Raw genomic sequence first — 23,840 nt, 5'->3', positions numbered from 1 at the left:
TCACTTACTGAAAGACTTTTTTTTACAAAAAGACCAATTTCTGATTTTGTGGTGTAATACAATTTGCCAGGAGCTACAAGAGCCACAAGCCACATTCATACTAAATGACAGAAAGGGAAAAATTAACAGATATTCACACATAGGACTATCTATAATTAAGGAAAATAAACCTATTAGTTGTGTAACATACAGCACCACTTATTATACAGTTTAAATTACCAAGAAAAACTGGTTAGCTACTTCCAAACTATACTCAGTAAAGAAGGAAAAACTATTTAAGATGCAATGGAATCATGTAATAGCCCTTATCAATAAACATGCTTACTGTAGTTAACAAATGAGTGCTTTTTTAAAATGCACTATTTTGGGGAACCAACTGGATTTTGACTCAGATCGTGATCTCAGAGTCGTGGGATCAAGCTGCATCAGGCTCTGCACTCAGTGGGGAGTGTGCTTGTCTCCCCCTCTCCCTCTGTCCCTCCTCCTACTCACTCACGCTCTTTCTAATAATAAATCTTAAAATTACTATTTCACTTCCTCAGCCTCTTTCCTTCTCCAACCCTCACCCTTTAATGGAGTATATTAACTAGCCCAACATCACATGGCTAACAATTACGACAAAACCAGAGTGGGGAAAAAAATTAGGACCTGCCATTCCTAATATACAACAGTTCTATTTTCTCAAACATTCCACCTTAGACATTTCTAAAAATACTAAGGTTAAAGAGTGTCCTAAAGGTCATCTAATACAACCACTCATCCAGGACTTGATTACTCTACTACCTTTGTCACTCCAAATGTGCTCCATCCCAGACTTTCCAATCAGAAAAAAATTTGATTCCTGTGCACATAAGTGTCTGAAAAGCATTATTTAATAACAAATTCAACAAGTAGTCACTGAGGAAGCAATGTCATGTGTTCTAAACTAAGGTATGTTGTGAATACAGAAAGATACCTGTGAACTACTTCACCAATTTAGACAGTCCCAGCAGGCATTACTCCTAATCAAATCCTACCACTTACCCTTCAAGACCCTTATTTTGGGACGCCTGGGTGGCTCAGTGGTTGAGCACCTCCCTTCTGCCCAGGGCGTGATCTTGGAGTCCCGGGATCAAGTCCCACATCAGGTTCCCTGCATGGAACCTGCTTCTCCCTCTGCCTAGGTCTCTGCCTCTCTCTCTTTCTGTGTCTCTCATGAGTAAATAAATAAAATCTTAAAAAAAAAAAAAAAAATCATGTACTTGCAACTGAGCCAGCCCCAAATTTATAGGCTTATTTACTACTCATTCTCTCATATTATATTAGCTTTTTTCAGTTCCATTCAGTAGTGTCTCTCAAAATCATTACCTACATACTACCTGATTCAGAAATCATCTGATCTCATTTAAAGAAACATAACCTCCTAACTAGGATCTCTCGAATTTTTTTTAACAAGGGCCTCCAAATGATTCTTAGAACCCAAAAGTTTGAGAACTTCTAGCATATAATACAATTTAAGTATGTGAAGCACATCATCCCAATTGCTGCACTATTCTATTGCAGTTTTTCTTATCATGGTGGGGTTTCATTTTGAACCTGGCTCTATGACAGAGATCTCAGAATAAGTAAATAACCAAAATGTAAATACATACAAATTAACTATACTTCAACACCATTTAATTAACTTCAAGCTTTGGGAAAGCTTTTATTATTTTTTTATTTTTTATTTTTAAATATTTGTGTTTATTAATTTCTGAGAGACAGAGAGAAAAGCAGAGACACAGGCAGAGAGAGAAGCAGGCTCCAGGGAGCCTGATGTGGGACTGGATCCTGGGACTCAGGATCATGCCCCAGGGCCAAAGGCAAGCACTCAGCTGCTGATTCACCCAGGTACCCCTGGGAAAGCTTCTACCTGCAAACCTGATACTAACAGTTTGCCTTTAATAGGATGATCTTAACGATCAACTTTAACTTTTTCATCTTCAAAGTTTTTTACTAGTTAATTATAACCTAACTCTTTGAGGGAAGGCGTTGCCAGTTTCAGAACAAAGATACTTAAGAGAGATTACACAATCTACCCACAGTCATTTAGCAATTTGTGTCAGTGATTACAATCCATGAGTAAGAAAGGCATCTCAGACTAAAGGAATAATTTCATTTAGCAAACATTTACTGAGGACCCGACTGAGTACTTAAGACCTGTAGGACAAAAAAAAAACAAAAAAAAAACAAAACAAAACAAACAAACAAAAAAAAGACTTGTAGGACAGAGACACCTGGGTGGCTCAGTGGTTTAGCGCTGCCTTCAGCCCAAGGCGTGATCCTGGAGTGCTGGGATCGAGTCCCACCATCAGGCTCCCTGCATGGAGCCTGCTTCTCCCTCTGCCTGTGTGTCTGCCTCTGTCTTTCCATGTCTCACGAATAAATACATAAATTCTTAAAAAAAAAAAAAATAGAAAGACGTGTAGGACAATGGTTAAAAGGATTAAGACCTACTTGAACTCAACACACAATCTACTGGGTTGATAGTCACGATGATGCTATATGGCACATTATAGTAAGTCCCATAATGGAAGTATACAATTTGTTTAAAACAAAAACAATGAAACTGCTAGTAGAGATGAACAAAGACATCATAAATGATGCAGACTTTATTTTGTAAAAACATGATAATGGAGCACAAAGAATGGTCAGAGGAACATGATTCAAAGACGAGGTAACTTCCAAGAGAAATGTTACAGTGCCAAATGCTCAAGAAAATAAAAGTACAATGAAAACAAAATCATTCCCACCTAAATGACTTTTTACTCCAAATTCTCATCTTAAATATAATTTTTTCAGTTAGCAAAAATCATTTTCTCCTTGAGTCTTAGAGTCTCTTAAGCCATACTCATCAGCTACTATAAATACTGGCCATTATTCTACCACAAATCTCAAAAAACAGGCAAAAGAACTTGAGAATAATGAAGCAGAAAACAATTTATGCTGCTCTACTTCTTAGGAAAGACTTCCTGCTCAGATCAGAATTTGTCAGAAATCTAGAACTTGGATTTTATTTATTTTTTTAAATATTTTATTTATTTATTCACAGAGACGGGGGGGGGGGGGGGGGGGGGGGAGGGGCAGAGACACAGGCAGAGGGAGAAGCAGGCATCATACAGAGAGCCTGACATGGGACTCGATCCAGGGTCTCCAGGACCACGCCCTGGGCTGCAGGTGGCGCCAAACCACAGTGCCACCGGGGCTGCCCTAGAACTTAGATTTTAAAGTAAAGAGAAAAAGAACTTATGCAAGTATGACATTAAAAAATGAGAAAGTCAAGGAGATGGTTGAATTAACAGACCATGAGACTAATTCAAGGCTTCACGATGGCCTCATGCAGAACTGGAAGTCTGCATGGAAGTGGAAGTCAAAAATAAGATATTGATTCCAGGAAGCAGAATTACTAAGAAATTAGTGACACCAGCATTCAAATAAGCACAGTAACTAAAGGTGTAAAAGTGGTTGTCGGGCAGCTCAGGTGGCTCAGTGGTTTAGCGCTACCTTCGGCCCAGGGCGTGATCCTGGAGTCCCTGGATCGAGTTCCACATCAGGCTTCCTGCATGGAGCCTGCTTCTCCCTTTGCCTGTGTCTGTCTCTCTGTCTCTCTCTCTGTCTCTCATGAATAAATAAAAAATTTTTTTAAAAAAAGGGGTTGTCATTTTTTAGTGGATGTGGAGGGAAGCCAGGAGACAGATGTTAAAGGAAGAAGTGTAATGGTGAATTCTAATTTCAAAAGTTAGGTTTAGGGATGCCTGGGTGGCTCAGTGGTTGATCATCTGCCTTTGGCTCGGGGCGTGATCCGGGGATCTGAGACTGAGTCCCAGGATGGGCTCCCTGCATGGAGCCTGCTTCTCCCTCTGCCTGTATTTCTACATCTCTTTGAAAAAAAAAAAAAAAAAAACTTAAGAAAAAAGTTGGGGGGATCCCTGGGTGGCTCAGCGGTTTAGCGCCTGCCTTTGGCCCAGGGAGTGATCCTGGAGTCCCGGGATGGGGGGATGGGGTCCCACATCGGGCTCCCTGCATGAAGCCTGCTTCTCCCTCTACCTGTGTATCTGTTTCTCTCTCTCCCTCTCTGTATCTCTCATGAATAAATAAAATCTTAAAAAAAAAAAAAAAAAAAAGAAAGAAAGAAAGAAAGTTGGGTTTAGAATTCTAGCCAGAAATGTAGGGAGATGTCTATCAGACTGTGGGAAATGCAGCTCTGAGATAAAGTGAGGTGAGGACTAGACATAGATATGACATTATAATAGAGGGATCATAGGTCAGGGGCACCTGGGTTGGTTAAGGGTCTGACTTCAGCTCAGATCGTAATCTCAGGGTACTGGGATCAAGATCGGGGAACCTCACATCTGGCTCCATACTCAACAGAGAGTCTGCTCCTCTCCCTCCCTCTACCTCCCCCAACTTGTGTGCATGCATGCAGGCACGCACTCTCTCAAATAAATAAAATCTTTTTAAAAATGTACAAAGAAGGATCATACATAATATATAAAATGAAAAAACAAGTATAATTCTTAAAAAATGCCTATATTCAATCAAAGAGCAGATAGGATCTTGTACAAAATAGAGAGAAATACAGTGTCTCACTAAAACAGGGAGTGGAAGTTTCTTTCAAAAAGACTAAATGGGAAAAAGGTAATAAACCTGTGGATTGGTATTTAGAACATCACTATAACTTCTGATAGGGCAACCTTTGTGAAATGCAGGAGAGAAATCGCTAAAGAATTCAGCAATGAGAAGGTACAGGTGAGGACTATGGAACTATACCCTTTTTATTATTTTATTTAAATTAAATTAATTAACATATAATGTATTATTAGTTTCAGAGGTAGATTCAGTGATTCATCAGTCTTTTATAATACCCAATGCTCATTACATCACCCAGCTAACCCATCTCCCTACCCTCTCCCCTCCAGCAACACTCAGTTTGTTTCCTATGATTGATTAAGAGTCTCTTATGGTTTGTCTCCCTCTGATTTTCTCTTATTTTTCCCTCCCTTCCCCTATAATCCTGTTTTGCTTCTTAAATTCCACATGAAATATGATAATTGTCTTTCTCTGACTTATTTCGCTTAGCATAGAATACCCTCTAGTTCCATCCATGTCATTGCAAATAGTAAGATTTCTTTTTTTATGGCTGAGTAATATACTATGTGTGTGTGTGTGTCTGTGTGTGTGTGTGTGTGTGTGTGTGTGTAAATGCACCACATCTTCTTTATCCATTCATTTGTCGATGGACATTTGGGCTCTTTCCATAATTTGGCTATTGTGGACATTGCTGCTATAAATACAGCACGGTATTTGGGTCACTACATTTGTATTTTTGGGATAAATCCCTCATAGCGTAATTGCTGGGTCACAGAGATTCTTACAGGAAGTGTCAGTGTGAAGAAAGAAATGAAACAGGGCAGCCTGGGTGGCTCAGTGGTTTAGCACCACCTTGGGCCCAGGGTGGGATCCTGGAGACCTGGGATGGAGTCCCACGTTGGGCTCCCTGCATAGAGCCTGCTTCTTCCTCTGCCTGTCTCTCTCTCTCTCATAAATAAACAAAATCTATAGAAAAAAAAAATCCAAAATCTTAAAAAAGAAGAAAAGAAAAAGAAAAACAATCTAAAGAGGTTAAAAAGTCAAAGAAGTCAGGGAAGAATCTTTTTTATTTTTTTAATGCCCCTCCCTTATTTTTTTCTTAAAAAAAGCTCCACTCCTAATGTGGAGCTCAAATTCATGACCCCTCTTTAAAAAAAAAAAAAAAAAAAGTCAAATTCATGACCCTAAGATCAAGAGTACATGCTCTATGAACTGAGCCAGCCAGGCACACCAAGACTTTTCTTAAAATATAAGATAAAAGGGCCTCTGAGTGGCACAGTCCTTTAAGCATTAGACTCTTGGTTTTGGCTCAAGTTGCAATTTCAGGGTCGTAGGATGGAGCCCCATATCAGGCTTTATGCTCATGTAGAGTTGGCTTGAGATTTCTCTTTCCCCTTCCCTCTGCCCCTCTCTTTCTCTCTCTCAAACAGTCTTTTAAAAAAATAAATAAAGGGGATGCCTGGGTGGCTCAGCGGTTTAGCGCCAGCCTTCCACCCAGGGCGTGATCCTGGAGACCCGGGATCAGGTCCCACATTCGGCTCCCACATGGAGCCTGCTTCTCCCTCTGCCTATGTCTCTGCCTCCCTCTCTCTGTGTCTCTCATGAATAAATAAAATCTTTTAAAAAAAAATAAAAACAAAAAAAATTAAAAATAAAAGTTAAGATGACCGGGTTTCTTGTAAATAAAAGAAAGCATAAAAGAGAGTAAAATAAAACTTTAAAGAGTAAGATAACTCATGAGAAAAAGATCCTCAAAGAGACAAAAAATAAACAAAATAGGAACATTATCACCCAAGGTTGGATCAAAAAAGTATATAAGTACAATCAATATTTTCCCACTTCCTATATAAGACAGTCCTTTTTTCAACCTTTTTTTTTTTAATAAGTACTGCTTTCATGAAAAAGCTTAGAAAAGCACTTTCTTTTTCTTTCAGCAGTTACCATGACTGCAGAAAACAAAACTCACACTACGATTTATTTGTTTAGAGCCAATGCTATTCCAAAGTCTGAAACTTCAGGCACACAAAAGATCCTGAATTTTACTCAAATATCCCAAGAGCAATGGCTTACTTGTTTAAGATTTCTAAATAAGAATGAATATATGAAAAGAATATACAAAGAAATGTTATAGAAATAAACTGAGAAATTATAAAAAAAAAAAAAAAGTCTAATTTAGGATACATTTTTCTTCCTGAAAAATAATTTTTAATCTAACTAGATACTTAAAATGAGAAAAAGACATAGGTACAGAAAAATGCCACAGACGTAAATATTGGACAGGACCAGTTTTATATAGCAGCATTACCACTGTAATTAAAAACTACTATTCACCTCATAATATTGTTTACAAGAACCAGGTGAGGGCATAGAAGAACAAATATTACACCTACACCCTAACAGTGGATACAGTCTCAAGTAAGGGTACTTGCTTGGCTTTGTAGAATTAATATAACTCCATAAGCTTATTAAATTCTCTTCAGTGATTCATTCCTTTCATAAACAAAACTTATTAAGCATCTATTGTGTTAGATTCTAAAGATACTTGATGACAGATAGTCTCTGCTTTTCAAGAAGGTTAAAGCCTAAGTCCTTAATCAGCCACCAAAAAAGATATGTAAAAACTTAGTAATTCTGAGACCATTGACGAATGGGGTGCAAACTGATTTAACCAAAATATTTAAAGAACAATCTGGAAAAACCTATAAAAATTAAAAATACATATACACCTTTGACTCCATAATTCCAACTTCACCTATGAAAAATAAAAAAATCATTTTCTGCTATTTTATAATATTAAAAACCTTCTCCCTCTATGTCTCTGCCTCTCTGTGTCTCTAATAAATAAGTAAAGTCTTTAAAAAAAAAAAAAAAAAAGGCGTCTGGGTGGCTCAGTGTTGAGAGTCTGACTTCTTTGGCTCAGGGTGTGATCCTAGAGTCCCAGGATCATGTTCCTCATGGGGCTTCCTGCATGGAGCCTGCTCCTCCCCCTTCCCGTGTCTCTGCCTCTCTCTGTGAGTCTCTCATGAATAAATAAAATCTTTTTAAAAAATTAACCAATTTAAAAAAATAATAAAAACCTGATGACAAAAAAAAAAAGAAAAAAACCTGATGACAACCTGTGTACCAATAGGGAATGTTTACCTAAGTGATGGTATGATACAACAAAATAATAGAAAGTCATCAAGAAAAGACTAATACAAAAAAAAAAAATACATGACACATAATTTACTGTCATAAATACTATATAGGTTATAATTCCATTTGTTCAAAAGATACACATATAGGGACGCCCATGTGGTTCAATGGTTGAGTGCCTACCTTTGGCTCAGGATAGGATCCCGGGGCCCCAGGATCGAATCCCTCATTGGGCTCCCTGCATGGAGCCTGCTTCTCCCTCTGCCTGTGTCTCTGCCTCCCTCTGTCTCACGGATAAATAAAATAAATAAAATAAAATAAAATGATACACATATAAATTACCCATACATACATGTGAATGGTCTGGAAGGATGAATACCCTTTTTAATGATTTTATTTATTCATTTGACAGAGAAAGAGAGCACAAGCAGGGCAAGAGCAGCAGAGAGAAAGTAGTAGACTCCCCACTGAGCAGGGAGCCTGATGCAGGGCTCAATCCCAGGACCCCAAGATCATGACCCGAGCCAAAGGCAGATGTGCTCACCCACTGAGCCACCCGAAGTGCCCCCAATGTATACCAGGTTTAACAGTGGTTACTGCTAGGAAGAATGAACTGGAGGAATTAGGGGAGGAGGGGCAGGTCTTATTTTTTTCTGTGCACTTCCATGTTGTTTGAAGTACTTTTGTAAAAAAAATAATAAAAAAAAAGAAGTACTTTTGTAATATTTTTAAGGATTGTATTTTTTTATTCTTAAACGTTTTGAGAGAGAGAGAACGAGTAGGGGGAAGGACAGGGGAAGTGGGAGAGAAGCAGACTCCTGCCTGAGTACAGAGCCTGATGCGGGGCTCAATCCCAGGACCCTGAAATCATGACCTGAAGTCAGATGCTTAACTGACTGAGCCACCCAGGCACCCCTCATAATTTTTAAATAAAAATAAAATACTTTGCAAAGAGCTAAGGTCAAGAATCTTGTGTATTCCTGTATCTTCAGTGTCTGACACACAGAATTACTCAATTAAAGATACTAAGAATTTTTAAAAACAAAATTTCCTGGGGCACCTGGCTGGTTCAGGCAGAAGAGTATGCAACTCTTGAGCTCAGGGTCGTGAGTTCAAGCCCCAAATTGGAATGTAGAGATTTACTATAAAAAAAAAAAAGAAGAAGAAGGCGGCAGCCCAGGTGGCTCAGCGGTTTAGCTGCTATGCCTTCAGCCCAGGGTGTGATCCTGGAGACCCGGGATCAATAAATAAAATTTTAAGAAAAAGGAAGGGAGGGAGGGAGGGAGAGAGGGAGGGAGGGAGTTTTCATTTGCATTTGAACTGCTGCTTCTAAATAATTGTATGCCCTTGAGCAACTATCACTTCCTTCAATTCTCCCATCTAATAAATTTGGAAATTGAATTAGAATGGTAAAAACTAAAAAATTAAAATTCTAAATTTTAAATTATTTTCAAATTTTTAACATAGAATCCACTCACCAGTTCATAAATTTGTGCTGCCATCTCATTTGTGCACATCTGTTAATGAGCTCTTCCTGTTTCTATATATACATTTAAAATTTATATTATGTGTCATTGATTAAAAAGGAAGTATAGCTCTGCAATGGAGTTTGGTTTTTCAAAAGTAGCTTCCCTTAACTTGCACAATCATGTACACAACCACAACACTCATCCTGAGGGTGAGCACTGGAGTATGCTCTAGTTAAAAGGTGTTAACAGTTGTAAAGGAAATGAACTTTTATCAAGCAACTTCAAGGCTTTCTCCCAAATAGGCCTCTTAACAATATGGACACCAAAATGGTCAACAGGGGTCAGCCACAATAAGTACCAAGTAGCTTAAGTAACTAAGTTTCAGGTGCCTGGGTGGCTCAGTGATTGGGCTCCTCCCTTCGGCCCAGGACATGACCCTGGAGCCCCGGAATCGAGTCCCACATCGGGCTCCCTGCATGGAGCCTGTTTCTCCCTTTGTCTATGTCTCTGCCTCTGTGTGTGTGTGTGTGTGTCTCAAGAGTAAATAAACAAAATCTTTTTTTTTTTTTTTTAAAGTAACTAAGTTTCTTGTTTATTCAAGTAACTGTAGGTAAATTGCTCCAGGGAGGGATCAAAAGTGCTCAAAACCAGTTTGCTTAATTATCCATCAATTCAGGGACAGATTCAGAGCCTGCAATTCAGGACAATTCAGAGCCTGGATGGCTCATGAGAAGAGCATGAACTCATTCATGATCTCAGAGTCATGAGTTTGAGCCCCACTTTAGATATGGATATTACTTAAAAAATGTATTTAAAAAATAAAATAAAAAGAAATAAGTTATCAACAATCTTAAAAAGATGAAAAACCAAAAAAATAAATAAATAAAGATGAAAAACCAAAGACTAAAAGAGCTAAGTTGCTAAGACTGCCAAAGAAGAAAAAGGTGAAGGAAAAGACCACGCCTAAAATTAGCAAAATTTATGCACAGACAAAAAAAAGATCTGTAAGCTTCAAAAGAGGAAGAACATCTACAAAAAAGAAGAGAATTAGACCAACATCAAACTTCAAGAGTAACACTAGAGACAAGATGACAATAAAGCAGTATTTTTTAAGTACTGGACCTAGAATTTTGTATTCAGCCAATTTATTTTTTTTAAACATTTTATTTATTTATTCATGAGAGAGGCAGAGACATAGGCAGAGGGAGAAGCAGGCTCCTCTCAGGGAGTCCGTCCGATATAGGACTGGGATCCCAGATCCTGGGATCACGCCCTGGGTCAAAGACAGATACTCAACCGTTGAGCCACCAGGCAACCCCCAATTTTTTTTTTTTTTTAAGATTCCACTTATTTATTCATGAGACACACAGAGAGAGAGAGAGAGAGAGAGAGAGAGAGAGAGAGAGAGAGGCAGAGACACAGGCAGAGGGAAAATCATGCTCCATGCAGGGAGCTGGATATGGGACTCCATCCCAAGTCTCCAGGATCCTGAGCTGAGCTGAAGGCGGTGCTAAGCCACCAGGCTGCCTTCCCCCAGTTTTTTTATTTAAATGACAGAGCATGGGATCCCTGGGTGGCGCAGCGGTTTAGCGCCTGTCTTTGGCCCAGGGCGCGATCCTGGAGACCGGGGATCGAATCCTACGTCGGGCTCCCGGTGCATGGAGCCTGCTTCTCCCTCTGCCTGTGTCTCTGCCTCTCTCTCTCTCTCTGTGACTATCATAAATAAAAAAATAAAAATAAAAAAAAAAATTAAATGACAGAGCATAATGAAAATATTTTCAGCCGTCTAATACCACAGAAAGTTTGTCACAAAAAGCCCCAAACTGAAAATATTCTTGGAGGAAGTATTCACAAAGACAAGAAATAAAAGATGATAATATAAAATATAAAAAGATAATTGATATCTTAGAAAAATTTACTGCTACTGGAAAAAACTCAAAATTAAAGAAAAAGACAAAGTACTTACATCCATTAAAAAGTCAGAACTAGGGGATCCCTGGGTGGCTCAGCAGTTTAGCGCCTGCCTTTGGCCCAGGGCGCGATCCTGGAGTCCCAGGATTGAGTCCCACATCGGGCTCCCTGCACGGAGCCTGCTTCTCCCTCTGCCTGTGTCTTTGCCTCTCTCTCCCCCTGTGTCTATCATGAATAAATAAATAAAATCTTTTTTAAAAAATTAAAAAAATTAAAATTAAAATAAATAAAAATTAAAATAAATAAATAAAAATAAAAATAAATTTTAAAAAGTCAGAACTAAAATTCTAGACAATATAGCATAGGAAGGAAGATGATGGAACATTAAAAGAGGTAAGCCAAGGTAGTAGCTTGGTAGGTTAAGGGTCCAACTCTTGATTTCAGCTCAAGTCATCATCTCACTGTCATAAAGTTTCTTTTTTTTTTTTTTTTTAAGAATTTTATTTATTTATTCATGAGAGACAGAGAGAGAGAGAGAGGGGCAGAGACACAGGCAGAGGGAGAAACATGCAGGGAGCCTGACGTGGGACTCGATCCTGGGTCTCCAGGATCACAACCCAGGCTTCAGGCGGCGCTAAACCGCTGCGCCACCGGGGCTGCCCTCACTGTCATAAGGTCAAACTCTGAGACAAGCTCCTGCAGTGGGAGTGGAGCCTGCTTAAGATTCTTCTCCCCATTCCCCAATTATTTCTCTCTCTCTCTCTCCTCATCCCTCTAAAAATAAGTAAATAAAAAAAAAAAAAAAAAAACAGCAGAAGGTTCATAAATATGACCAACTGGGCATTATTTCTAACACTGCACCCGCAATTGCAGAATCCGCATTCTTTCCAAGAGCACACAGAACATTTACCAAAAAAAACTAACCATAAATAAGGTGAAAAAATAAGTCAGAACAAATTTCAAGAGACTGAAATCCTATGCAATATGTTCTCTGAACACAGTGGTATTAAACTAAATAACAGGGATCCCTGGGTGGCTCTGCGGTTTAGCGCCTGCCTTCAGCCCAGTGCGTGATCCTGGAGACCAGGGATCAAGTCCCACATCGGGCTCCCTGCATGGAGCCTGCTTCTCGCTCTGCCTGTGTCTCTGCCCCTCTCTCTCTCTCTCTCTCTCTCTCACATGAATAAAATATTTTTAAAAATAAATAGATCTATAGAAAGAAAATAAATGCCCACTGTTTGGAAAAGTAAGCAATATACTTCTAGACAATTAATGAATCAAGAATAAAGCAGGAAGGAAATTAGAAACAATTTTAATGTAAAAAGTCTCATAGAATAAATAAATAAAATCTTTGGTGGGGGGGCACCTGCGTGGCTCAGTCATTGAGTGTCTGCCTTTGGCTCAGGTCATGATCACAGGGTCCTGGGATCAACTTCCACATCAGTCTCCCGATAGGGAGCCTCTTCTCCCTCTGCCTAAGTCTCTGCCCCTCTCTGTGTGTCTCTCAAGAATAAATTAAAATCTTTAAAAATAATAATAAAATAAAGTAAGTCTCTTTAAAAATATATACATGGGGTTAAAACATATAGGGGCTCTGGTTGGCTCAGTCAGTAGAGTAACTCTTGATCTTGGGATGATGAGTTCAAGCCTCAGGTTAGGTATAGAACTTATTTAAAACACATACACAGGGATCCCTGGGTGGCGCAGCGGTTTGGCGCCTGCCTTTGGCCCAGGGCGGGATCCTGGAGACCCGGGATCGAATCCCACGTCGGGCTCCTGGTGCATGGAGCCTGCTTCTCCCTCTGCCTGTGTCTCTTCCTCTCTCTCTCTCTCTCTGTGACTATCATAAATAAATAAAAATAAATAAAAAAAATAAAAAAACACACACACAGGGCATCCCAGTGGCTCAGCAGTTTAGCGCCACCTTCGACCCAGGGCGTGATCCTGGAGACCTGGGATCAAGTCCAGTGTCGGGCTCCCTGCGTGGAGCCTGCTTCTCCCTCTGCCTCTCTCTCTCTCTCAGTGTTTCTAATGAATCAATCAATCTTTAAAAATAAAACACACACACAGAGACACCTGGGTGGCTCTGCGGTTGAGCATCTGCCCTAGGCCCAGGGCGTGATGCTGGAGTCCCAGGATGCAGTCCCACTTAGGTCTCCCTGCGGGAAGCCTACTGCTCTCTCTGCCTATGTCTCTGCCTCTCTCTCTCTCTCTCTCTCTCTCTCTCTCTCTCTGTCTCTCTGTCTCTCATGAATAAATAAATCAAATCTTTAAAAACACATACACACACAAAACAGGAGAATCTGAACAACAAAAAAATTAGAATCTTAACATGAGACAAGAGATTTAAGTATCAAATAATCAATAAATCCACACTATAGTATTTCCATCTCCTAATGTTTTCCATCACATATATTTTCTTATGCCAAATAAAAATACAGCATACAAAACACTTACCAAAATTGACAGTATATTAGGTCACAAGGAAAGCATCAAATTCCACAAGAGAAATATACAAACTAGGTTATGTTGAATGATGTTCCTTGCTCTTGGATTTATTACAAAGGTGTCAATTCTCTGAAAATTAATCTAGGAATTCAAATACTTTGCCATGTTCACTTTGGCAGCATATACATCAAATACTCTCCCAATTAAAGTTCTAGCTGGATCTTTTGAGGAATTCCATAATCTTAACTAAAAATGTGTATGAAAAGAATGAAGATCCTTGAAAATCTAAGTCAACTTTGAAAAAAACAAAAGAGGAAAAAAAAAAAAAGAGGAACTTGTCATTTAGGATATTAAGATATACTTCTAAACCACAGTCATGAAAACTGTGTGGTACTGCCACAAGAATAAACAGGCCAAGAAAAAAAAGAATAGAGAGATCAGAGCAGAACATATACAGAAACTTTGGCATATTATCAAGTGGCACCCCAAAGGACAGGTTGTCTAGAATAAAATAAACCAAAGATCTAAAGAGGAAAGACTATATTACGAAAAGGGTCATGACATAAATAGTATCCCTTACTATGGCACAAGACTAAAAGCCACTGAAAACAAGAAAAAATAACTTCAGCAGAAAAGAGGGAAAAAATGAGCAAAAAATATTAACAGCACTTTAGAGATAAACCAAAAACAACTACTATGGACATAAAGAGTTGTTCATAAGGGACACCTGGGTGGTTTAGCAGTAGGGCGTCTGCCTTTGGCCCAGGACAAGATCCTGGAGTCCCCGGATAGAGTCCCACATCTGACTCCCTGAATGGGGAGCCTGCTTCTCTTTCTGCCTGTGTCTCTGCCTCCCTCTCTCTCTCTCTCTCTCTCTCTCTCTCATGAATAAATAAAATCTTTAAAAAAGAATTGTTCACAAAATTCATAACCAAAGAAAAGCAATTAAAAAGCTAGGTATTGGGGATCCCTGGGTGGCTCAGCAGTTTAGTGCCTGACTTTGGCCCAGGTCGTGATCCTGGAGTCCCGGGATCAAGTCCCACGTCAGACTCCCGACGTGGAGTCTGCTTCTCCCTCTGCCTGTCTCTCTCTCTCTGTCATTCATTCATTCATTCATTCATAAATAATAAATAAATAAATAAATAAATAAATAAATAAATAAATCTTAAAAAAAAAAAAAAAAAGCTAGTTATTGCCAAATACTGGCAGGTGTCTGGGGATACAGGCACTGCGATAAACTACTCCTAAAAGTAGAGACCTGAACAGCAAATGTCAAGTAGTATTTAAGTACATGTATACTCTATTTCACTCCTGTGTAGCTCAAAGAAATTCCTATATCAAGTCCTCAAAGGACATTGTATGAGGATGTAAACTGCAGCATATACCACAAAAAGACTGTAATGCACAATTCCAGGGGGCGCAATTCACATAGACTGCAGTGTGAATGACGCCTCCCTGACTTTTTGCAACATGGATCCTGTAACAGTGAACCAAAGAGACAAAAATGTTTGCCCACAATGCACTTACATTTTAATATAGTACAACTTCATAAATATTTATTGACTGAATGAAAGAACAAAGGAATAAGCAAGCAAGCCTTACCACCAAAGTTAGGTTGCATTTTCTCCTAGTTCCTGTCTACTAAGATCAGAGAACATATCATCTTATGGGGACGTGAAACACCACAGTTCAGAGATTCTAATTTGGGTCCTAGAATACAGACACAAACTAATAATGCTAAGTGTGTTTAATTCATTAGTATTTATTTTCATTTATAAATGCTATATAATGTCTTTTCAAGAGGTTTAAAGCGTAAGACATTTTTTCAAATGGAAAACACTTATCTACCCCCAAAATAAACAGGTTCTCAGAGCATAAAAGAAAATGTACACACTGATAAATATCGCCAAGCAGAGGGGAAAGATGGCAGCACAAGTACACCTCTACTGTAGATCACAATGCCCCAGACTTACTCTCTTTATACGGATTTTTTTTCCCCAAGTCATCTTTACAATACTGCAAAATGTCTGCTCCTCTTCCTATACCCAGCCCCTGAAATAAGGCAGCAATTACTGAAAATCACTATCCTGTATTTCATATCCCTACAGGCCACTGTTCCCACTTTTAGTCCCAATACAATCCTAGACACAACTCCAGATAGTCTAGTAAAAATCTGTCTATACACAGTTCATAGAGTATTTCCTGACTGTATAACAGCCACCTTTTTTGCTTTTCCAGATATGTGTGGAAAGTACTGTTTGAACAACATCAAAAAGTAGGGATAAATACAGATGAGACAGTAAGATTTACAAATAGAAAAGACAGAATTAGATTTCAATATTGAATCTACTTATTACCTACTTAATATTACTTATTACTTATTAGCTATTTGGTCTTCCATAGGCCATTTTAGCCTCTTTGACAACTTGTTTCCTCAACTGTAAAATGGGAGGGTACCATCATCTGTCTTACAGGGTTGCAGGGATTAAATGAGATGGCATTAAACACCTAGCATGAGATGTTAAATAAACCCTAGTTTACACTTCTCCTTATTAGGATACCACCAATGGGCAGAAGAGCAAAATGCAATGACTATGAAGATCATCAACCTGAAAGTAATTTAAAATAAAGCATACGCTCCATTCATTCACTCAAAAATTATTTACCGAGTACTATGTTTGGCAGACAATACTGTAGGCACTCAGGATACAGCTGTAAATGACCATCTCATCTTTAAAGAACATCAAAGATTTCTACTCCAAACACTGAGTAAAAGGGGACACATGAGTGGCTCAGCAGTTGAGCTTCTGCTTTGGGCTCAGGGCATGATCCTGGAGTCCACGGATCCAGTCCCACCTCAGGCTCCCGGTGTGGAGCCTGCTTCCCCTTCTGCCTGTGTCTCTACCTCTCTCTGTGTCTCTCATGAATAAATAAATAAAATCTTTAAAAAAAAAAAAAAAACTGAGTAAAGGATTAGAACTCATCCCATTGAGAATCTACGTCATTCATTTAGCCCTTACTTTGAATTGACTTGTCTTGTTCATATGTAACACCCCTAGAGGTAGGGACTGTGTTTTGTTTTTTTAATCTTCTATTCTCAAAGTCCAGTCATCATTATTTTCAGAAAATAATTGGCTCCTTGGGACGCCTGGGTGGCTCAGCAGTTAAGCGTCTGCCTGTCTGCCTTCAGCTTAGGTCATGATCCCCGGAGTCCTGGGATCGAGTCCCGCATCGGGCTCCCTGCATGGAGCCTGCTTCTCCCTCTGCCTGTGTCTCTGCCTCTCTCTCTTTCTGTGTCTTTCATGAATAAATAAAATCTTTTAAAAATAATAATTGGCTCCTTAATATGCTATTCATTAACAGATATTACGCATCTTCTCCGTGTCAGATGCTGTGTCAAAAGAGCCCTAGGAATATAGCGATTGGGCAAAAATAAGATATAGTGCCTACCTTCGCGGAGGTTATAGGCTATTCCAATAAAAAAAAAAAAAAGTCTAGGAAAGAATTTCTTTAAGTAAGTTCTACCTCCAACATGGGGCTTGAATTTATGACCCCGACATCAAGAGTTATATGCTCTCCCCCAACTGAGCCAGCCAGGCATCCCCAAGGGAGAAAAATTTTAACCAAAGGTATATATTCTACCTCCAAATAAAACTAGAATACAATCTAAAAGTGAAAACAAAATCGTACAATACTTAGAGCTCAAAAGCATCTGAAGTTTAGAATCTTGCAGCATATATATACTCAAAGTATCTAACAATACAAGTTACAGCCTAGTAACTAATTTTTCTATCATTTGGCGTAAGCCACACACAATGTACCTCTGTAAAACTGTCTAGCTCATATTTAGATACAACATTTTATGTATGGGTTTTTTTTCCCCCTTCGTACTTTCATAGAAGTTTTTAATCCAAAAGTCCCAAATGCCTTTTACTCAATGACTCATTTTTCACAAAGTCCTCCCACAGCAGAGGCATAACAAATATTAAACATGTCCAATAAAAGACCAAGAACCCAAATATCAAGAAATCAACTCAGCAGTGCACACAAACGAAATTTCATTGTGTAAAAGAAATCCCAAATATACAATTCAAAGTAATACAGCACAGCACTTTTCTGAAGTGGATCGTTGAAGAGATGGGGGTACTCTCCATTCAGGTGAAGCCACTTGGTTTGGTCCATAGTTCTCCTAACAAGTAGTAATCCTACCACCTGTCCAGCTGGTTTCCAGAGGCTATAGGTTTATCTATAATTAGGTATTTAGGAGACAAGTAATCAGGGACTTACCAAAGAATGATTACAAAGAGTACTGACCAGGGAAAATGGTTTAAAGCATTAATTAATATGCACTCACTTCTACAGGTGTTGTCAGTGTAATCTGTGACCTTAAAAACTGCAAGTCTGAATATCCAGACTACAGAAATGGCCAGTAATTGAATTTAAGTTGCATTTTCAGTTGGCCACCACAGAGCTTCTCTGGTTCAAAACTGTGACAGGGGACACACTTTAACACATTATTCAAGACCTTGATACATATAAGGAAAAACTTGCTCTACTCTGAAGAACTTGTACTTTTCCCTACTCATCTGAGAGTTAAATACATTATTGCATTTTGCTCTCAGACTCCTTTTCTATGTTGAACCATCAACTTCCTCGCTACTCTACTTGTATTATGTTGGTAAATACATGAGTATTGGAAAAGAATAAGTACAAAGTGATAAAAGAGCATATTATAAGATTCAACAGATTTTTTTTGGTGAAATTAAGATAAAGCAAGTTTACTTATAAAGTTACTCAATATACTTATTTTAACCCTCTCCACTAAGATATGGACTCAAAGTATTATATAACCTTCTCAAAAAGTACAAAAAGCTAGTGATGAAGCAAACAGGCCTAGCAGAAGTTTAAAAAAAAAAAAAAGCTGAAATATTTTTCAAAAACTGCTTTCCAATTCTGTGAATACAATATTAGTTTGTTTGCTGAGAGTGACTCTTCAGTGGAGCAAATGCTAATTACTGATCATCAGATTAACTGACCTAAAAGAGGTCAAACTTCATACATACTAAACAAAAAAAAGCCAGATATGAGAGTAATTACAACTAACTGCCTAAGTCAGCTTGACATTTAAAAAGTGTGAGCACAAGAAAATCATTGCAATAACCTACAGAATGTATCATAGGTTTATTTCCCCATTCTACACATACTTGGGGAAAAGGCAAAATTATAAGCACAGCTCATGGTCTTATGGCTTTTTAAAGCAAATGAAAAACTCTATAAACACAGTTCATGAAATTAAAAAAAAAAAAAAAAAAGAATCCTGGGAGGCTTGGAGAGGGGTAGAAATCAGCATCAAGTGCAAAGTGAAGAATGTAACACAAAAGAAGAAAAAGGAGGACTTCCTCAACTATGTATCTTATAAAGAAAAATAAATTTCTTCCTACAAAAATAAGGGTCTCCTAAAGCAAGAGCACAAACCATTTTCCATTAAGTAAGTTTTTACAGACACTAACAAAGGTCTAAAAACCCAAAGAAAAAGTGCCTTTAGATACACCAAAGAGACTAAATTCTTGTCATTCACAAAAGGAACTTAAAAAGATCTTACCAGACTCAAATCAACTCACTTTAGGAATATTCACAAAGAAATATACAGAAATTGGTTCATAAATATGCAGTCCCATAAACTCAACAAATTCTGAATTATAAACTTATCCCCTTTTAAAGGACCAATCATAGGATTAGTAAATCTCAAATTTTTCAGAGAAGGCCATTAGATCTATCATCTAACACAGCCAGAAGACAAGTCTTCTTAAAAGTGAAAAACATATAAATTTTCATTAGCCTGTTATTTACGGCCTTTTAAAGCATTTTTAAAAGGAACTTGAAACAAAGTTTCATTAGTATCCTTCTAGAAAAACCTCTAGTATCTTTCATTCCTCAAGCAATTTAGAAGCTACCAAACATGCATTTCTACATTAGATTATTGATTCCTTGCCTTTTAACATCTCCATAACAGCTGCTTGACAAATTACTTCACCTTATTCCTCAGGGGGTAAGGACAGCATGATATCCATGAACTCAAAAATGGGACCACAAACTGATCAGTGACAGATGAGCTAATTGCTTCGGATGAACTGACACTGCTCTAATAGAGTAGGCATTCATACTATTATACTACAATTAAATGCTTATACTCTAAACATTTTATTTGTACTTAGGTGTAGAAGACCTTTCTTAAATTTACTTTAATTTTAAAATATATGTTAGCTTCAGAAAGTCAAAAAGCCTGTACGCATTTGGAATAATTTCTAGAAGAAAAAGCCAAGTTTTCAGGGCAATTATTCTAAACAGTTTGTACAACTTTCAGATTTAGCTTTCTTATTCGAACCTAAGAGATCTGTTAGCCCCCAAAATAGTCTACTAACCAGACAGTTTTACAAATACTTACCAGACCTTTGGCAAAATAAAAGCCAAATATATTTTCAAAGATACAACATACAGATTTCAGGACAGGGCAGTAAAATATATGATTTGCGTCAGTGCATTCTGATTAGCGTCAGAACAGTAGGAGATAGAAAAAGCACACACACAAGCCATAATCTTGTAGACCCCATACAAAATAAAATATTGTTCTCCCGCAAGAATAACAAAATGGTGTGGATTCAAAAGGGCATTTTAAATGACTAGCAATTACCGGCCAAATTACTCTCCGTAAATTAGCCTCTTGCCAAGACAGAGGCATTACTCTTTTCTGGATTCGTAACCAACCTCCTCACACGAACTTAGATCAATTCCCTTAAAGCGACAAAACAGGCGCTTAGCTTGGAGTTTTATAATAAAAGGTCAAGGTCTTTCAACCAACCGCTTTTTTTAAAATAACTAAATCACACAGCCTTGTTCGAACGTCACGCGTGCGATCGGGTGACGGTGGTGGGCGAATTCACCTTTTCTAGACCATTCCCGTACCAGAAACGCGGACGTCCGAGCGACCGGGCACTTGCAGGGCGGCGGGGACAGCCCGGACCGCGGGACGAGCCCCCGTGGCGGCCGGAAGGCTCTCGGTGCCGGCGGGAACCCCGGCGGGAACCCCGGCGAGAACCCCGGCGGGAACCCCGGCGGGCCAGCGGCCGCGTCCTGCGGCCACGGGGTCCCGCTCCACCTCCCCTGCCTGGGGAAGCGGCAGCGCTGATTTGTGTTCCTAAAGTTTGGTGTCGGAGCAGCCACAAACTTTCTCTCAGCGTTCCTGCCCGGCCGCCAACCGGAGCTCTGCGCTCGCTGCCTCACCAACTTGCACCACCCCCAAACACTCGGAGAGTGAGCAGGAGTTAGACGGCCGCGGCAGCTGACACGCTCGCGGGGAGGGTCTGACACCGCGGGAAACTTTGGCTTCCCCGCCCGGGCCCTTGCGGCCGCCCCGGCCCTTCGCTCCGGCTCCTACCGCTCCCCTCCGAGGCCGGGCGAGGACGCGGGACGCCGGCCGCTCGGACGTCCCCGCCGCCCCCGCCCCAGCCCTCTCCCCAAGACCCCGGTCCTGCTCTCCACACAAAAGAGCCGGAGCAGCACGGCGGCGCAGCCCTGCCCGGCCGGGAGCCGCGGCCGCCGCGCCCGCGCCCGCACACCCGGCTCCGGCCGCCCGAGCGGTCCGCGCCGCAGGCTGCCCGCCCCGGCCCGGCCAGACAAAGCCCCGGCGTCCGCGCCGGCCCCCGCCGGCCCCCGCCGCCCCGGCCCCGGCCCCGGCCCCGGCCCCCGCCGCCGCGCGCCGCCGCGCTCTTACCCGGGCCTCCTCCAGAGCGCCGCCGGCGCCGCCGCTTCCCCCGGCCTTGGCGCCCGGGCAGCTGGCGGCGCGGGTCTTGGAGGAGCGGGTCCGAGACGAGATGAAATGGCTGCTGCCTCCGGTCGCCCCAGGCTCCGCTCCGGCCCCAGGCCCAGGCCCGGGCCCGGGCGACTTGGACCCGAGGAGACGCAGAGAGCTCTTCCGGGTGTTCACCATGGTGCGGCCGGGGGACGCGGTCCGCCCCGCGCCGCCGCGCCCGGGGAGCCGAGGAAGGCCGGCGCCGGCCGGGCAGGCAGGGCCAGCGGAGCCGGGCCGGGAGACGCGAGCCCACCCGGACTCTGCGCAGCGCCGCCGACGACAGGCGAGAGTCGGGCAGAGGAAGACAAGCAGGCGCGAGAAGGCGGAACGCGGGAAGCGGGAGCGGTGCCCCGGCCGGCAGCTCAGACCCTCCACCGGCTTCGCCCTCCTCAGCGGGAGCCGAGCGGAGCCGCCATTTCTGCCCCTTTCTCTCTCGTTCTCGCTCTCGAGCTCCGTGCGTCAGGGACCCAGCGCCGCAGGGCCGACGAGACCGCTTCCGGCCGCGGCCGCTGCGGGGCGCTGCAGGGCCGGCCAGCCCTCCTCCGGGCCGCTTCCCCCGCCTCTCCCGCGGCCCCTCCATAGGCCCCGCCCAGCGGCGCGGCGTCAGCGCTCGGCGGCCGGGGGAGCGGGGGAGGGACGCTCTGGGCTGTGCGAGCTCTCTATGGTTTCCAGGTCTGGCCGGGCGTCCCGGAGGGGGATGGGAATAGCCAGAAAGGGCACCGGGACGGGCTGGGGCGCCGCGCTGGACTCGGCGCCGCTCACGCCCTGCCCAGCTCGAGGGCCGTAGCCGCCCCGGCGTCGCCCCGATGGTCCGGATGCAGCAAGGAACGACCGGCAAAGGCGGAAGATAGACGGGGGCCGGGGAGGACCAGGGCGCGGTGACCCCAGCTGGAGTCCCATAGGTACCTGAGGCCGGACACCGAACTTGACTCGCACTTCGCGTGGCTGTAAAAGTGAGACTGTGGCAAAACAGATCCGTGCAGCTTTTGGCACATGAGAAGTTCAGGAAAGAAGAAACGCTAGAAGAATCCCTGCGTCCGTAAACAAAGCAAGAAAGGCTGGTTTTCTATGACCTTATCCAGATAGATCTAAGGCCCAGTTACAATGAAACAATTCTTTCCCCAAAAGGTTTATCACTGGCGCCCGCACCCCTGCAAGAATTAAGAATACAAAAAGCTGAGGGACGCCTGGGTGGCTCCGCGATTGAGCCTCTGCCTTGGCTCAGGTCGTGATCCCGGGTACGGACGGAGTCCCACGTCCGGCTCCCTGCATGGAGCCTGCTTCTCCCTCTGCCTGTGTCTCTGCCTCTCTCCGTCTCTCTGTCTCTCATGAGTAAATAAAGAAGTAAATCTTTAAAAAAGAAAAAAAAAAAAAAGCTGAACACAAAATACAACATTTGTGATTTAACTTTCAAAGATTAAGACCATGTGAAAAGCTCTCCAGTAGAGTAGAAATTAATTTCACCAAAATTCGTGGTACGTAAGCAATAGAGCACCTGGTGTTCATTGGGCATAAGTTCTCCGTGTTTGCTGCAGTAAGAAAAATAGAAGGCTCAAGAAAAATCCTATAAAAATACCCAAGCTGCATCAACTAAGAGCTTTCTGGCCATCCGATTGCCCGGTCCTTCAACAAAACTTCATCCAGCACTGAGAATGGAGGTAATTTTTCTGTTTGGAAAGAAGTACGGATTCCAGGAAGCAGGCACAGGCCGGTTACATTATATTACAACATAATCACCCACCACTTAAAACCCACCTCATGGGTGTGGAGACCGCATAATGGAACCAGATCTGGTTTTCCTGCATCAGTTAGCTATGAATGAGATCACTCAAGAGAATAAACAGTTTTCCTACAGAAAGAGGCTGGTTTTCAGTTGTATATAAAGTGTCCTGAAGAGGTGTATGTCATGCAAATTAGGATAAAAAGGATTTGTGTACTTCCTCCTTGTTTTGTTTCTGTGTTTGTTTGAATGGTCCTAAACTGAGAAAGCGAGGCTATGACTGGGGCTATTAAACCTGATGAGAGAGCAAAAGGCAAGCTGAGGGCAAAACACAAGCTGACAGCTCACAAGCTCCCCACCCTCACCCCTTAAGGTAGGATACATGTATATATACATATATAACATTCATCAGGCATTAGTCACTGCCTAAGAACAAACGCAGGGGAAAAACAAATGGTCAACTGATAAATATACCAGCCACATAGGACACGAACTTCTATAGTTTGTAGCTGTCTTAATGAAGAAAAATACAATTTGGGGGCACCTGGCTGGGTCACTCAGAGGAGCATGTGACTCTTGATTTGGGGTCATGATTTGGATGAACTTATCCAGATAGATCTAAGGCCCAGTTACAATGAAACAATTCTTTTCCTAAAAGGTTTATCACTAAAAAAAAAAAATAAAAAATAAAAGGTTTATT

General features: G+C 41.5%; 1 protein-coding gene across 4 annotated transcripts in view; it reads right to left on the bottom strand.

The window, feature by feature from the left end:
* The window catches only part of ATAD2B (ATPase family AAA domain containing 2B), a 153,955-nt gene extending 131,979 nt beyond the window's left edge, over positions 1-21,976 (bottom strand). For all 4 annotated transcript variants that reach the window (XM_072767583.1, XM_072767584.1, XM_072767581.1 and 1 more), the window contains exon 1: positions 21,343-21,976. In XM_072767583.1, coding sequence (XP_072623684.1) covers positions 21,343-21,558 — 216 coding nt within the window. In that variant the 5' untranslated portion in view covers positions 21,559-21,976. The remainder of the gene's footprint in view (positions 1-21,342) is intronic.
* Positions 21,977-23,840: the final 1,864 nt, after the last annotated feature.

The sequence above is a fragment of the Vulpes vulpes genome, chromosome 8, assembly GCF_048418805.1.
Source record: "Vulpes vulpes isolate BD-2025 chromosome 8, VulVul3, whole genome shotgun sequence".
Classification (NCBI taxonomy): domain Eukaryota; kingdom Metazoa; phylum Chordata; class Mammalia; order Carnivora; family Canidae; genus Vulpes; species Vulpes vulpes.
The sequence above is the reverse complement of the archived record's forward strand: the minus strand, read 5'-3'. Positions and strand labels throughout refer to the sequence as shown.